This window comes from Geotrypetes seraphini, chromosome 6 (genome assembly GCF_902459505.1).
Source record: "Geotrypetes seraphini chromosome 6, aGeoSer1.1, whole genome shotgun sequence".
Taxonomy (NCBI): Eukaryota; Metazoa; Chordata; class Amphibia; order Gymnophiona; family Dermophiidae; genus Geotrypetes; species Geotrypetes seraphini.
The window spans coordinates 140184942-140202906 of record NC_047089.1 but is presented as its reverse complement, the minus strand read 5'-3'; the positions used below and the strand labels follow the sequence as shown (position 1 = coordinate 140202906).

Genomic DNA, 17965 nt, shown 5'->3' with positions numbered 1-17965 from the left:
CAAAGACCAAAAAATCAGAAGAATCTGAACTACCGTATTTTCACATAGATAACGCGCACCCGTGTAAAACGCGCACACGGGTATAGCGCGCAAAAAACACATTTATGTACATAAATTTTTATATACCGCGCACACCCGTATACCGCGCATGCTGCCCGACTCTCCTTTCGCCCGCCCCGTCTCTCCTCTGGAGACCCCGACTCTGTTTTCGCCCGCCCCGACTCTCCTTTCCTCCTTGAAGTCCTGTCCCTACCCTGAAAGCCTGATGCCCCCCCCGACGTCCGATTCACCCCCCCCCCGCAGGACCGCTCGCACCCCCACCCCAAAGGACCGCTCACCCGCACCCACACCCTGAAGGACCGCTCGCACCCCCACCCCGAAGGAGCGCTCGCACTCCCACCCCGAAGGACCGCTCGCACCCCTACCCGAAGAACCGCTTGCACCCCCACAGCCTCACCCCCCTCCCCCATGGAGAAGCAGTCTACCTTGTTTCCAGATGCCAGCGAGCCCAGCTGTTTTCTCTGCCGGCGGTCCCGCCCCTTCTCTGAGCCCTGCTGCGCTGCTTTTTCTTCCGGCGGTCCCACCCTTTCTCTGACATCAGAGAAAGGGCGGGACCGCCTGAAGAGGAAGCAGCGCAGCACAGGGCTCTGAGAAGGGACAGGACCACCGGCAGAGGAAGCAGCTGGGCTGGCATCCGGAAACAAGGTAGACAGCTTCTCCATGGGGGAGGGGGGGAGGCTGTGGGGGTGCGAGCGGTCCTTCGGGTGGGGGTGCGAGCGGTCCTTCGGGGTGGGAGTGCGAGCACTTCTTCCGGGTGATGAATCGGGCGTCGGGGGGGGGGGGGGAAACTATGTTAAAAAATTTTTGTACAACGCGCTCACGCGTATAATGCGCAAGAGTATGCGCGGTTTGTAAAAACCACGTATAACGCGTGCGTTATATGCGAGAAAATACGGTAATTGCCAAATCAGTTTCTGTTGGTACTAAAATGGTTCAGATACTTTAAAGCAATCATGAAGCACTTAATAAAACCTAATTCTTTAATTGATCCCACATGAGTTCAATCTTTATTTGGAAATAATATTTTTGTCAAATTATTTGTCTAATTTACCCCCCACCCCCACCCTTTTACAAAACTGTAGCATGATTTTTAGCGCCGGCAGCGGCCATAACATCTCCAATGCTCATAGAATTCCTATGAGCATTGGAACTGTTATGGATGTAGCCGGCATTAAAAACCACGCTATGGTTTTGTAAAAGGGGATGTTTCAGGAGATAAAGGTCCTTAAAGCAGCTATCATTGTTGGAGGGGGAGGGGAAGATCAAGTCATTCTTAAAGCCAAATATCTTTTGAATTCTTTGGACAAAATTCAAGCTGTAGGAATTTAAAAAAAAAAAAGGTTGTCACACAATTACTTTTGGCAGCTAAGAGTCTGCTGGAAAGCAACTGGAAGTCTCAAGCTGTCACTTATTTAAAGAATGGATAAAGCAAGGGAATTAATGAGTTATTAAAAAAAAAAGAGATAACTCTAAAGAGGAAATATGATTTATTTATACCCATATGGCCTTTCATTCATATATTACCTGGAAAGCATGAGATGGAAGTTAGGTTTTTTTTAATCTCTAAATTGTCTTCGACTGTCATGGTATTCCTTCTTTCATATGATATTGCATTATATACTGTATACAGTAGTTCACCGTGTTTTATTGCGATCAAGTGACATTGCACTACTGTGGCTCTCTTGGAGTGAGAGATCATCTGATTTTAAAAAGATTTACAATTGACAATTTCCAGGAAGATTATAAACATTCATTTATTACAATCTGAGGCAGGCTGAGGACAAAACATAGCTGTATCGAGTCCTATTGAACGGATTGAAGGTTTCAAATAAAGAACTCTCTCGCACCTTGTGGTCATCTCCACTATGTTTGTGTGGCACATGCTAATGGCTGCCATACACTAAAACCAACTAGAATGGTAAAATCCAGCGCTAGCAGCTTAGAGGAGATATAGGCAGGATTCAAGCAGGTCGTGGGTAGCTCTAGAGCCTGGCCGCCGCTGATAGTAGATGAGTTGGCTAGCTGTCACAATTGCTTTTTGAGATGCGTTAAGTGTAGCCATGTCATCAGCAGTACAATAGCACAGCCATACCACCTCCCCCTCCCCCAAAAGCAACAATCCCCGATGCAAGTCCCTCCCCAGAGCAAAACACATCCCCAGATTTACCCAGGGATATCCTTGGCCATTTAGTGGACAGAAGTAATCACCTTCTCCTTTCCTGTAGCTGCATGGGCTCATTTCAAAATGGTGGCTTTGACTGCATGCACTATCCTCACAGTGCTGCCAGTAGGGTCCATGCCAAATAATGAATGATTGTAGGCCTAGTGCATAGGCCTGAGCTTCCATTTTGAACCTGGCTGGCCATGAGGCGCGGCCGGAAGGGGACCACTCTGCTCCATCCAATACTAGACAACAAGAGATACTCCCAGAGATAATTTCTGGGAGGAAGGGAGAGAATCATGTTGTAGTTTTAGAGGATCATGAGCTTTGATCAATGAGGGTTGGTTTTTTTTCTGAGGAAGGGGATAGATAGAGGGAGTTGACTCATGGGGGGTGGGAAACAAATCAGTGAAAGGACAGGTTGCATGTAGAAACATAGAAACATAGAAATAGATGGCAGATAAGGGCCACGGCCCATCCAGTCTGCCCACTGCAATGACCCTTCCCCACCTAACTCAGTGAATAGATCCCACGTATCTATCCCATTTGGCCTTAAAATCAGGCACGCTGCTGGCCTCAGTGACCTGAAGTGGAAGATTATTCCAGCGGTCAACCACTCTCTCAGTGAAAAAGAATTTCCTGGTGTCACTGTGCAGTTTCCCTCCCCTGATTTTCCACGGGTGCCCCCTGGTTGCCGTGGGACCCATGAGAAGGAAGATATCTTCTTCCACTTCGATGCGACCCGTGAGATACTTGAACGTCTCGATCATGTCTCCCCTCTCTCTGCGTTCCTCGAGTGAGTAGAGCTGTAACTTATCCAGCCTTTCCTCGTAAGGGAGATCCTTGAGACCAGCGATCATCCGGGTTGCCATTCTCTGCACCGACTCTAGTCTCAGCACATCTTTTCGGTAATGCGGCCTCCAAAATTGCACACAGTACTCCAGGTGTGGTCTCACCATGGATCTATACAATGGCATAATGACTTCAGGCTTACGGCTGACGAAACTCCTGCGTAGTGTTTGGGGGGTTAGCTTAGGGCCTATGTCATATGCTTCAGGTGATAGCATAAGTGCATCTACAACAGCATTTGATAAGGACTCCTACACTAACAGCCCATGGAGTAAAGAAAAACAGGTAAAGGGTCATGGATTTACTATACCACCTTTCTGTAGTACAACCAAAATGATTTATGTTTATTGTGTGCAAGTTTTTTTCTGTACCTGGCAAATGGAGTTTGTGATTCAGTTCCCCAGGTTCTTAGTCCACAGTGCTAAGTGTTGGACTACTCCTCCACTGATAAATTTTGGCCAGCTGCTGACTACATTCCCCAAATTTACTTCACAGGCTTTGCAAAAACAGTACAGTTTAGTAATTGTCCCACTTGTGTGTTCTTGAATCTGCTTTTTAGGTGCTTCAGTTGTCCATGCTCAATGTAGTTTTCAAGCAGTAAAAATGATGAACTGATTATTTCAGTAATATAAAATCTAGAACATAAAATATGTAAAGTTAGACTATGCAGGATGCAATTTTACAAAATAAGCGTTCTAACAAAGTTTAGAATTAACAAGCTTTTCTTAATCTAGGTCTTCCAGAGGCATTTTGGGAAACAGAGCTCTGTCACATGACAGCATCTTCATTCCTGAGTCTGTACAAGAGCCATCACATCCAGTACGAGTGTTTTCTCAGGAAAATGTTTCAGAAAACATTAGAGCCTTGCAGGTACTCAAAAAGTATAACATTCAGAATAATGACTGTACTGCTAGATTTTAGGATTAAAAAGGTTCTGATGCAACTGTCTTTTGATCTAGAGATCCCCGATTCTTGATTTGAATCGATTCACCGATTCACTCCAGCTGGATTGATTCGAATTGATTTGTTTTGGTTTTTAAATTGGCCTCACCGATTCAGTGGTCAGATCTCCCGAAGCAGCATCAGGATTGGAGTGATGATGCAGAGCTTTCTCTTGCTATAGAGTCATGGGAGTCACTTTGAGAAGCCAATCATCAGCTCCTGCAGCTAATCCCCCACCAATCTGAGGTGGGCAGCTATGAGCTGCACCACAGAGCATGGCTTTCTGGGCCGAGTGGAGCCACACATGCACATCACCAGGGGGTTGGCAGCTGCAGGCATAGTCATCAGAACGGAAGGACTTGGGGGCATGGCTCCCCCCAAATTGTGTCCTTCAGTTTCTCCTCATCCCCTCCCCCACAGCCTCCCTTCCACACTCCTACATTCCCTGCCAGCAATGCTTTGCCTTACACGCTAGCACTGCCGGCTGGTTGGCTGGCCAATCCATGTCTCCTCTATGCCATAGAGAGGAGACAAATCGGACGACCAGCTAGCAGTGCTGGCTGGGAAGGTAGGAATGCGGGAGGGGGGGCCGCGAGGGAGGAAATGAAGAGACAGAGACCAACAGCTGGGGAGAGAAGGTATGAGAGAAAAGACTAGACTGCAGGGGAAGAGGGGAGGAAGAAAGGAAGGAGAGAGATACCTGGGTGGGGTGGGGGGAAGACCCTATGAGAGGAGGGGGGGAGAGAGATAGATTTCACAAAGAAGAGAGAGTGAGAGACCCATGTGGGGAAATGGAGAAAGATGGTAGACAGTGGGAAAGAAACAGAAATAGAAGATGGATGGAGAACACGGAGAAAGAAGAAAATGTCAAATGGGCAGGAGGCCTTATGAGTTAACAGAAGACAAACAAAAACTAAAGCCTGGGACCAACATGATTTGAATAATAAAATGACCAGACAACAAAAGGTAGAAAAAATAATTTTATTTCTTATTTTGTGATTACAATATGTCAGATTTGAAATGAGCTTGTGTTAGATAGTGAGGGTGAGCTAGGACCTAACAGAGAGTGGAAAAGACTTTTTAGTTTGTTTTGTTTACACCACAGCACTGGCGTAGGGTTGGAGAGGACAAAGCGAGATGGGTGGGTGAAGGGGCTTCACAATTAATCCACCAGAACATTTGAATAAAACACTCAATTGGGTGGGAAAAGTGAATCAAATCAAAAAATTGATTCAATAGGTCAAATCGAATTGAAAAATTTTTCCCTGAATCAGGCAGCACTACTTTTATCTACCTTTTGACATCTTAACTCCTTATGCTTTGGTCTGTTGCTGAAGATGGCTAAGCTGTTTAGTATCAAAAAATGGATGTTTTTAGTGGTTTGTTCTAGTTTACGTAATTCCGAGCATTTGGATCTGAAGAGGGAGAAAGATTTGTCTGTTAGGAAAAATGAAAGACCTAGCACAGAGGTAGAGAACTCCGGTCCTCGAGAGCCGTATTCCAGTCGGGTTTTCAGGATTTCCCCAATAAATATGCATGATATCTATTTGCATGCACTGCTTTCAATGCATATTCATTGGGGAAATCCTGAAAACCCGACTGGAATACGGCTCTCGAGGACCAGAGTTCCCTACCCCTGACCTAGCATATTTATGTGAGTTAGCATTTTCCAGTAGAGAATAATTTTTCCCTATCCCTGCGGGAACTCGTTTTCCTGTCCCAGCCCAGCAAGTTCTTTTCCTTTCCTTGTCCCATTCCTGCATGCTCTGTCCTCATCTGCACAAGCCTCAAACACTTTAAAATTATAAGTGTTTGAGGCTTGTACAGGTAAGACAGAGCTTACAGGAATGGGACAGGAAAAGCGACAAAACTCGCAGGGATGGGGAAAAATCTGTCCCTGTGTCTTTCTCTGTTTTCCAGTAAGAGAGCTGTTTGTGCTGCTGCTATAAATGTTTGGGATTGGGAACTGTAAAAGTGATAGAAAAGGAATATTTTAAGGAGGTGGTTTGTGTATGGTGTATCTGTCTGAATTGATACGTTTTATGCTCTTGTTTTCTTAATCTGAAGGGTAAGAATATAAATGGTTTAAATAAAATCAATCTTTTTTCAAACTTAGTTTGAATATCTAGTTTTAATTTTGTTTAATGTGAATGCTTTTGGTTTTACAGTTTAATCTCTTGACAATATACAAGGTAAGCAGATGGAGCATGACTGGATGGACTTTATCTGCTGTCATTTACTATGGTACTATGAGTTCTTGTGTCTCCATAGCTACAGGGGTATAAGGTGCCTGATGGTGCATTAAAAAATTGCTGTTGCCATGTGACTCATAAGAACATAAGCCTTGCCTCTGCTGAGTCAGACCAGCAGTCTGCTCACGCGGTGGCCCAACAGGTCCAGGACCTGTATAGTAACCCTCTATCTATCCCCTTTTCCTTCAGAAAATTGTCCAATCCCTTCTTGAACTCCAATACCGTACCCTGTCCTATCGCCCTCTGGAAGCGCATTCTAGGTGTCCACCACCCATTGGATGAAGAAGAACTTCCTAGCATTGGTTCTAAATCTGTCCCCTTTTAATTTTTCCGAATGCCCTCTCGTTCTTGTAGTTGTAGAAAGTTTGAAGAATCTGTCCCTCTCCACTTTCTCTATGCCCTTTGTGATCTTGTAAGTTTCTATCATATCCCCTCTTAAGTCTCCGCTTTTCCAGCGAAAATAGCCCCCGTCTCTCTAATCTTTCAGTGCATGCTAATTTAATAAGAGGATTGAACTTCCAATCTCGCATCTCTTTATGTCTAATTTTCTCAAACTTTATGTAGTTGTGAGAAAATGAATGACATTGGGGGTACGGAAAAGGTGAGCATGCCAGCCCTCCATTAAAGGGTCACTGTGATACCTCCATTTAGGAAACCCCTCTGACACGAAACAAGGCTGTCTAGATGTTGATTGATCTCTTCCTCCAGAATACAAGAAGCTTGTACAGACCACAGCACCCTGTGCTACTTCCCCAATACATAGATGAGGCTGTCAGAGCGCCACTAATGCTGCCCGATTTAGAGAAAATGTTTTTATTTGATTTGGCCTATTGAATCAATTCACTTTTCCTTCCCAATTGGGTGCTTTTTTTGTTTTGTTTTTCTAAACGCCCCCATTGGTCTGGCATCTCTCTCATCTCCTTCCCTCTCTCACACCTCTCCTCTGCAATCCCTTTCCCTTTTTTTCCCTTTTTTCCCTCATTTTCCTTTTCAATTTATTTTCTGCATCTGTCTAGATTACGTTCTTACTACCCTCTCATCAATGTCCTTTTTTACTGTCTACCTAAAGCTTGCCACCTCACCCCTCCAGTGTTTCCCTAACTCAATCCTTTTCTCCCCATCATGTGCCCTCCTTTTATTTATCCCCTCCTTCCATCATGTACCCTCTTTCTCCAACCCTTCCATCTAGTACCTTCTCCTCTCTCTGTCCACTTCCATCCAGCGTCTGCTCCCCTCTTTCTTTCCTCCCATTTCCTTCCTGCATTTGCTCCCTTATCTCTCCCATCTGCACTTCCATCCAGCATAGGCTCCCCACCAGTGCTCCCTCTAAGCGGGCGGGTGTTGTGAGCAAACTTTTTTCCGCTGTGAGCTAAAAATATCGGGCGCCAGCAAGTTATGAGCCAACTCGCCCGATTCTCCTCTCGCCGCCCTGCCATCTGCCGTACGCCGTGCGCTGTGACGAGAAACTTGTGCGCTGCGATGTAATATTTTGTGCGCCAGCGCACGCCAGCGCAGCTTAGCGGGAACACTGCTCCCCACTATCATCCAATGTCTGCCCTTTCTCTCGCCATCCACAACCTCTTCAATCAGCATCTGCCCCCTTTCTCTCCCTCCAATATCCTTCCCCCTTATGTCTCTCCCCTTTCTCTGTACATCAATTCTATCAGCATCACCCTTCCAAACCACCCTGCCCCCTTTCTTTCCCTCCACCACTCTTCCATTCCTGCAATCCTGCTCCTATCTCTCCCTTTATGCAGCAAGGTCCCACAATGATTGTAGCTGCCGGCTGCCAGTCCACCCCACTCCGAAGTACTTGCTCTGGAGCGGACTCAGCAGCCGCATGCTGGAAGGTTCCGCGATGACTTGTCTGCTGACTCTGCTCCAGAAGAAGTAAGTTACGTCGGAGGGGGTGAACCCGGCAGACCCAGGGAGTTGTGGCAAAGCCCCACAATGACTGCGTCTGCCGGGTCCACCCCCTCCGACGTAACTTACTTCTTCCTGAACAGAGCCGGCAGACGAGTCAGCGCGGGATCTTCCTGCACCTCAGAATGGCTGCCGACTCTGCTGCAGAGAAAGTAAGTCAGAGGTAACGTGACCATTTATTTTTTTCATCAAAAGGGGATATCTATTAATTGATTGTGTATCCTTTCTTTCATTTTTTTCTTTCTGCACTCAGGCCCAACAATTGTCCCTTTCTATTCCCTCCCTCCTTCCTTCCCATGTCCTTAGTGCCCCCAGTGCCTCCGTCCTGTGTCCATAGTGCTCCCAGTACCCCCGTCCTGTGTCCATAGTGCTCCCAGTGCCCCCATCCTGTGTCCTTAGTGCCCCCAGTGCCTCCGTCCTGTGTCCATAATGCCCCCAGTGCCCCATCCTGTGTCCTTAGTGCCCCCAGTGCCTCCGTCCTGTGTCCATAGTGCCCCCAGTGCCTCCGTCCTGTGTCCATAATGCCCCCAGTGCCCCATCCTGTGTCCTTAGTGCCCCCAGTGCCTCCGTCCTGTGTCCATAGTGCCCCCCAGTGTCTCCTTCCCGTGTCCATAGTGCCCCCAGTGCCTCCTTCCTGTGGCCATAGTGCCCCCAGTACCTCCGTCCCATGTCCATGGTGTCCTCAGTGCCTCCGTTCCGTGTCCATGGTGCCCCCAGTGCCTCCGACCCGTGTCCATAGTGCCCTCAGTGCCTCCTTCCTGTGTCCATAGTGCCCCCAGTGCCTCCGTCCCGTGTCCATAGTGCCCCCAGTGCCTCTGTCCTGTGTCCATAGTGTCCCCAGTGCCTCCGTCCTGTGTCCATAGTACCCCCAGTGCCTCCGTCCTGTGTCCATAGTGCCCCCAGTGCCTCCGTCCTGTGTCCTTAGTGCCCCCAGTGCCTCCGTCCTGTGTCCATAGTGCCCCCAGTGCCTCTTTCCTGTGTCCTTAGTACCCCAGTGCCACCTTCTTATGTCCCCCCACTACCTTCCAGATTTTGGCCACCCCCAAAGCCAGCCTGCCTGTCTAGCTATCCCCCTCCCTCCCTGCCGCGCTAAAGCCAGCCAGCTTGCCTGCCTACATCCTGCCCTCCCTGTCAAGGAAAAAAAAAAAAAAAAGCGCCTCTCCCTTTCCTTTCCCCCGGCCGCGCCGCTACAATCCTACCTCCCCCGCCGACAAGAAGTCTTTCCGAGAGGACGTTCCGGGCCAGCCAATCACTTCCTTGCTGGCTCAGAATTGATGACGGAAAGACTTCTTGTCGGCGGGGGGATGTAGGATTGTAGCGGTGCGGCCAGGGGAAAGGAAGGGCAGGAGGACCCGGACCAGGCCGGCTGTGCACCTCCCTAAGCCGTGCACCCGGGGCAGACCCGCCCCCCCCCCTCCCTTGGTACGCCACTGCTCTTTTCAAACTCAAGCTGGAGCCATGATACTCATAGCTCCTCGGTAGCCCAGACAGCATTGGTTCTCCCTTCTACTTCAACTCAGCACTAGGGAGCCCATCCTTCTTCCAGTATTTCCTACTCTACATACACAGAATCAAGGAGCTCTTCTTCATCCCAACCTGCAATCGTTGTGGTATCTCTCGGGCTGACATCATTGCATCTCTCTCAGCCTGTCCGCACTATTATTGACGCTTCCAGGAAACCGGCCACTCAACAGTGTTATCAACAAAGTGGACACGGTTTTCTTCCTGGTGTCTCTGTCATCATCATCATCATAATCCAGCTTCCTTGTCATTGGAATTGGTGCTGGATTATCTCCTTCATTTCTCTGACTCTGATCTTAAACTACATCTATCAGAGTCCATCTCAGTGCTATTACAGCTTTTCACATGCCAGTCAAGGGAAAGCCGCTCATGGCTCATCCATTGGTCTCCAGATTCATCAAAGGGCTTTTCAACGTTAAACCACCTCTCAAGCCTCCTCCTGTTGTCTGGTATCTTAATGTAGTTCTTTCCAGGTTAATGAAACCACCATTTGAACCAATGGCCACAGCTCATCTCAAATTTCTCACCTGGAAAGTAGTTTTTCTCATCTCCCTCAGTTCTGCCAGGAGGGTCAGTGAGTTACCAGCGTTGGTCGCAGATCCACCTTTCACAGTTTTTCACCATGATAAAGTGGTTCTACACACACATCCTAAGTTTCTACCGAAAGTAGTTACGGACTTTCATCTCAATCAGTCCATTGTTCTTCCAGTTTTTTCCCCAAGCCTCATTCTCATCCAGGAGAAATGGCACTGCACACTTTGGACTGTAAACGTGCTTTGGCCTACTACATCAATTGTATAAAGCCTCATCGAACATCTCCCCAACTCTTCATCTCATTTGATCCTAACAAGTTGGGTCATCCTTTCACCAAATGGACAATTTCCAATTGGTTGGCTGCCTGTATCTCATTCTGCTATACTCGGACCTGACTGCCTCTGGAGAGTCATGTCACTGCTCACAAAGTCCATGCTCTGGCAGCTTCTGTAGCTTTCCTCAGATGTACTCCTATTGAGGAAATCTGCAAGGCTGCCACCTGGTCCTTCACTTCACATTACTGTCTGGAAATTTTTTCCAGAAGGAATGGGCACTTTGGTCAGTTAGTTTTGCAACATTTGTTTTCTTAAAGGCCAACTCTCCCTCCACCCCTTTCTAGTTAGCTTGGAGGTCACCCATTAGTGAGAATATGCTGCTTGCTTGTCCTGGGATAAAGCACAGTTACTTACCGTAACAGGTGTTATCCAGGGACAGCAGGCAGATATTCTCACAATCCACTCACCTCCCCTGGTTGGCTTTTTAACTGGCTTATCTTAACTGAGGGACCACAAGCCTCCATCAGGCGGGAAGGTACTCACACATGTGCGTTACAGGTCAATCACAAACTTTCTAAACTTAAAGTTGCGATTCACTTTTCAAGTGTCCGTTCAGGGGCTCCGTCATGACATCACCCATTAGTGAGAATATCTGCCTGCTGTCCCTGGGTAACACCTGTTACAGTAAGTAACTGTGCTTTCTGTCCCCCATGCTCCATACCTCCTTGCCCTCCATCCTAAATCCAACATTTCTTCCTCTCTCTTCTCCATGTATGTCTCCTTCCCCTTCACCATATGCAGGATTTCTCTCTCTCACCCCTTTCTACCACTCGCTTCAAACTGAAACTAAACCCAGAAAAAACCAAGTTCTTCCTTGCAAGTCCCAACCACAAACTAACATCCACCACCCTGCAACTTAATGGCTTAACGTATCCAATCAACTCTACTATAAAAATCCTCGGAGTCATCTTGGACCGATGCCTCACTTTAGAAGAACACACTAACACCCAGGTCAAAAAATGTTTTTCCACCCTGTGGAAACTCCGCTCCATCAAACATTACTTTGATTTTCCCACCTTCAGATTGCTGGTCCAATCCCTAATTCTAAACTCCCTGGATTACTGCAATATCATATATCTGGGCTCCTACAAGAAAACCATTAAACGACTACGACTTATTCAGAATACCGCCGTCCGCCTCATCTACGGGCTCAAAAAATCAGACCACATCAGCCCTTTCTACAGGAAACTTCACTGGCTACCGTTCGAAGCAAGGATCATCTTCAAATTCGCCTGCCTCTGCTTCAAAACCCTAACTGGCTCAGCCCCGATATATCTTTCACGCCACTTCACCTTCCCAGGCTCTAACCGTACACGCAATGCACACCTGTTTGCCTACCCCTCCCCAAAAGGATGCATCCACAAAAGATTCTTCGACAAAACCCTCTCTTTCCAAGCTGGCAAATGGAATGACTGCCTGTCCACTCTCATCTCTCTTGCCCCAACTTATCAATCCTTCAGGAAATCTCTAAAAACATACCTCTTTGATAAATTCCTCTAACCCCCGCCCCCCCCCGACCAAACTAATAATCCCTTGCCTCCCTCCCTACCCTTCCCCTCCCCCATGCAACAATTATTGGATCATTTTGTAATTGTCACTGGTTTATACCATATAATTGTTAACTAATTCTCTGCACCTACATTGTATAAATCGCTCTGAACTGTTTTTCAACATGCTGTAACCCGATGTAACTTCGCTATAACTAAGCTGTAACTTCGCTGTAAATGTACAGTCTCTTATCCTGTAAACCGCTCTGAACCGTTTTGTGGTATTGCGGTATAGAAAAATAAAGTTATTATTATTATTACCTCTTTGTTTCATCTTTCCCTTCCTCTTCTCCATCCCAACAGTTCTTCCTCTCTCCCCCCATGTGCAGCATCTCTCCTCCCCTCCCACCCATCCCCCTGTGCAGCAGCTTTCCATCCATCCCTTCCTCCCTCCCATCCCCCTGTGCAGCAGCACCCAACTGACTCTACCACCATAAGACCTGATATACCTCCGGGCCTTGCAAAGCAGCAGTGGCTGGCCATTAAGAGGCAGCACAATGAATAGGCTGATTGCGGTCTGCCTCGCCAAGGCTGCCCTCTGCTGCATCTTCAGTGATGTTACTGATGACGCAGCAAAGGGAAGGCCCCAGTGGAGCAGGTCGCGAGCAGCCCATTCAGAATGCTGCTATGCTGACCAGCTACCACTGCTGTTGCTGCTGCTTTGTGAGGCCCGGAGGTATGTCAGGTTTCACCGGGGAATACTGAATTGGTGAATCCAATTTTTTCTAACAATGAATCACAAGCTTGCAGCGTCTGGGAAGGTACTTGTGCATGCATGGTAAAGGCAATTTGAGATTTTTTTCATTTTAAAAGTTACAGTACACTTTTGCACTATTGGTATTGGGTTTCATGGATGACAGTACCCACATGTGAGAATATCTGCCTGCTGTCCTCGAATAACACCTGCTACAGGTAAGTAACTTCATAAAAACATGATGACAGATAAAGGCCAAATGACCCATCTAGTCTGTCATATGTACACATGGTCTGCCACATCCTGTCTCCTCTTATTTGTACTGGACGGGAAGAATATGGCAGGACTTGAGTATGCTGAAAGACCTGCCAATCAAAGCAGCATTTCTTCCCTGCTATTGTTTGGGGCAGAACTGCACTGCTGTCTCCCACCCCATTGAAGCCTGCCATTCCAGATGGACACCTTATCTGCCTAGTGATAGGGCAAGCTCTGCACGTGTATTTATGAAAAGAGTATTTGTATACCCAGGGATCTATCCTGAGTTGAACTGTGCACGCTGACCCATGGGGTCTTTATCCTCTACACACCCACTGCAACAAAGAATCTGATCACAAAACAGAAGAACCAGATAGCAAGTCTCAGCAACAACAAAGGCTCCACAGAGAAATGATGATGTGATGCCTATTGAGCTACAGCTAATCTTGTGCCAAGCTATGTGTTCATCTCCCATTGCTGGGGTATTGAGAAGACAGCAGGCTAATTGGAAGCAATAAGATGCACCATGTCTGCTTCTCTTACTATTTTTAATTAAATTTAGCTAGGGCAGATTTGAAATCTTTGTCTTCCCCAGCTTAGTGGTTTAGTAAGGGGGGGAAGTCCTCCCTGGGTACCATCTTGATAGGGGTGCTGGTACCCCTCCTCTTCTCTGATCCACTGCTGTAAGATCACCTTCCCTTCCCTCCCTCGTACCTACTTAGTATCTGATACACAAAGCTCCCACACCACGGTAAAAAAATACCTTGGTAGGAGCAATTTTTCTGCTCAGATGCCTCGATTCTGTTGGCATCTCTGGACAGGTCCTAACCTGTTTTACAGGCTTCTTAAAAAACCGCACTTACCAGGTCCACAGCGAAGGAACCTTTTCCCACTCCTGGTATAATCCCTGCGGAGTCCCACAGGGCTCCCCTCTCTCTCCTTCTATGTTCAATGTCTACATGGCACCATTGGGACATATGTTATCTGATTTAAAACTGAAATCGTACATATATGCAGATGACATTACAATCATCATTCCCATAACCTCACTGACACAAGAGACAGAACAATTCACCTCATCTATCCTCACTAGGGTAAACAATGGACTACACAATTCAAGCTAAAATTGAACCCAGAAAAAAACAAGCTCTTCCTGGCAAGTCCCAACCACAAACTAACGAACACCTCCTTGAATTTAAACGGGTTAACTTACCCAATCAACTCTACCATCAAAATCCTTGGGGTCATCCTAGACCGATGCCTGTCTTTTGAAGACCATACTAACGCTCAAGTTAAAAAATGTTTTGGCACCCTCTGGAAACTTCGGACCATCAAACACTATTTCGACTTCCTCTCTTTTCGATTGCTGTTTCAATCTCTAATTTTAAGCACCTTAGACTATTGCAATATCATATACTTGGGTTCCTTTAAGAAAACCATCAAACGACTGAGAATCATTCAGAATACTGCCGTTCGTCTAATCTATGGCCTCAAAAAAAAATCCGATCACGTAAGCCTGTATTACAGAAAACTACACTGGTTACCGATGGAGGCAAGTGTCATCTTCAAGTTTGCCTGCCACTGCTTCAAAACCATAACTGGTTTATCCCCAATCTACTTCTCACACCATTTTGAATTTCCAGGCACCACTTGCACACGTAGTGCCTCTTTGTTCGCCTTCCCCTCCCTGAAGGGCTATATCTACAAGAGATTCCTTGATAGATTACTGTCATTTCAAGCAGGCAAATGGAATAAATGTCTAACCACCCTCATTTCCAATTCATCCTCCTACTAATCCTTCAAAAAATTAATTAAAACCTATCTCTTTGATATATTCCTCTGACTCCTCCCTGCCTTGTAACTTCTTTGAAACACTTCCGGATATACCTAACTACTCCTGACTTACCTATGTAATTTGAAATTTTTCTCTGTAATATCGCTGTCTGTATATAGTCTCTTCCTCTGTAAACCACTCTGAACTGCTTGTGATATTGTGGTATACAAAAATAAAGTTATTATTATTATATCTTTACATTGTTATGTTGCCTCCTGATGCAGACCATTCAGCTGAAACTTGGCTCACGTTGAGTCTTGTAGAAATTATCCAACAAAGATTATTTCAGGACAATTGGTTAGTGGTGGTTGTCTCTACTGTTTTTGTGTCTAAATATAAGCATACCCTTATAGGCCTCAGTTCTACAAGCACTAGAGATGTGTTTTTGTTAAGAGTTTTAGTACACGTTAAAATTTAACACACAAAACATCAATTTAAAGCATATACAATTGATCTGTTCTATGTGTATTAAAATAAATGTGTGAAATGAACAAAAAAAAACCTTTGAAAGTCAGGAACATTGAAAACAAACCAAAACCCTTTTGCTGGTAATAAACATATTACCACTAAAGATTATGCTTGTTCTTGTTGTATGAAACTTGTGGTTTCCAGAAAGAACCAGAAGTGATGTGTGCTGCCAGAGCATCATATATTAAACCAGTTTGTGCTGTTTAGAATAAAAGGCTTTTGATTTGGCCTGACTATATAATAAGATCATGATCTTACTTTCCTTTTACACTACAGTTAAAAATTCAGCACAAGATAAAATTAGTTTCTCCTGCTTCATTTGTAATCCCTGCCAAGCGGATGGATGATGCTGGCACCAGCTCAGAGGATGATGGATTACCCAGGAGTCCTTTAGAAATGTCATTACTGCATGAAACAATGAGTTGCAGTACTACATCAAAGGTAAATATTTATCAGTATACCAGTCTCTAGATTTGATTTAGAAGATTGCTTTCTAAAACCAGCCTTTGAGAACCAGTAGTCCTGGTTTTGGGTGGTAAACAAACATGCAAATTAACCAGGTTATTATGACAAATATATGTAGTTATACCTCAGGAATGTACTACTTGAGGGTTTCAACGATTGTATTTAGGAATTAGAAAGATTGCTGCAAAAATGTTTATATAGTTTTAAGCAGGAAAAATTTAGGAGAAGGAATGGAGGCTTAAGATGAATGGAAAAAAACTGAATCTGAATGTGAAGAGTTGGTTGTCATGGTAACATTCAAAGCTCAGCTATTGACTGCTGGGTTGACATGCTATAGTTCATTTTTAGAGCAGTAGTCAAATGATATAAAGGTAAATTTATAAGGCTTTTTCACATGTAAAGTGTGTTATATGCTTGTGGGAAAGGGCTATTATGGAACTATTTGGGTAAGTACAGTAGACATATACAAGTACTTAACTGACAAGGAAAAATACTTTTTGCAGTCCTTGTATAGGTATTCCTAGGGCAGCCTTTGAACAGAACTGGGATGACTTTGCAAGATGTGCACATATTTTATAAAATGCACATATAGGTGCACATTACTGTTGCATTTCAGTGGATATAAATTTATGCCAGACCATTTGTACACTGCTGGGAATAGTTCTACTAGCCTATTTTGTACAGACACAAACTTCTATGGTGCCTTTTTAATGAACAGAAAATATATATATTTTTTGGAAATTTTTATAAACACTACATTTTATAAAGGCTGCATATGAGTAATTTTATAATAGGGTGTCTATAATTTTTTTTAAATGCCTATGGATGAAAAAAAAAATGCTGTCATCACTTCAAGGTTTTCTTAGCTAGATCCAGCAGGAAATTAAGAACACCATCTCCCTGTTTCATTATGCACAGGCAGAATGGCAAAACTGCAGTGTCACAAGTTGAAGTCTTTTTGTAGCAGAATTCATTGAGGGGAATATAAATGTTTTTAAATTAAATTAAATGAGCCCTTCTCCAATCTAAAGAAATATTGAAAAGGTCAGAGATCAGAGCCACCAGATTAGACTGTAAGCTCCATTGAGCAGAGACTATTTCTTGAATGTTTTTAATGTTTATGTTTATTGTGAGCTTCTATACCGCTATTAATGACTGGGGAGTCATTTTGGAGCAGTTTACATGAGCTTCTGTAAAAATGTTACAATACATGAGATGTTAAAAAGAGCTTCTGCTCTATACAGAGTTACTAGGGGCTTCTTTAGATATATTCAATACAGAGTTATTAATACCAGCATAATTATGCCATATTCATCATTCTACTTATATTACCGGCACATCGATCATCCTATTTAATGCACATGATTTTATCATGTCCTATGTATATGCACATATCATACTAGGTTTAGTATTTCAGCTAAGAACACCATATTTACACACCTCCTAAGGAAGCTAGCCATTTCAAATGAATATAATCTATTTATATGCATCCCTGAAAGTTCTAGCTTCCTCTCTCTCTGTCAAGTTCATACTTTTAGTTGAAGTGGTCTGAGAAAAGGATAGTCTTTATCCTCCTTTAATTTTCTGGTATTCTTTTCTATCTTTAATTCATTTGGTAGGGCATTCCACCATGTTGGAGCCATTACCGAGAACATTCTTGCCCTGGTGCTTTTGTATTTGATGCCTTTGAAGGGAGGGTATTTATAGTAGGGACGCTTGGCTCGAGCGCAGGGCGCATTAGGGTATATGGTTTTGTAGTCTGGCTGCTAGGTATTGCAGTTCTGAGAGGAATTACAGACTGGTAAGCCTGACCTCAGTGCCGGTCAAAATAGTAGAAACAAATATAAAAAAATAAAATTGTGGAACATGTAGACAAACATGTTTTAATGAGACAGAGTCAGCATGGGTTAAGCCGAGGGAGGTCTTGCCTCGCCAATTTGCTTGACTTATTTGAATAAACATGTGGATAAAGGCGAGCCGGTTGCTGTAGTGTATTTAGATTTCCAGAAAGCTTTTGACAAAATTCCTCATGAGAGGCTGCTGAGAAAATTAAAATGTCATGGGATAGGAGGCAATGTTGGATTAAGAATTGGTTATCGGACAGAAAACAAAGGGTAGGGTTAAA

The 17965-nt window shown here is 44.9% G+C and overlaps 1 protein-coding gene across 3 annotated transcripts in view; it reads left to right on the top strand.

Moving 5' to 3' along the window:
• The window catches only part of CRACDL (CRACD like), a 220950-nt gene that overhangs the window by 148220 nt on the left and 54765 nt on the right, over positions 1 to 17965 (top strand). For all 3 annotated transcript variants that reach the window (XR_004539898.1, XM_033948955.1, XM_033948956.1), the window contains exons 4-5: positions 3805 to 3940; positions 15652 to 15816. Coding sequence is in view for 2 of the 3 variants with exons in the window: in XM_033948955.1 (XP_033804846.1) it covers positions 3805 to 3940; positions 15652 to 15816 (301 nt within the window). In the remaining variant the exon portion in view is untranslated. The remainder of the gene's footprint in view (positions 1 to 3804; positions 3941 to 15651; positions 15817 to 17965) is intronic.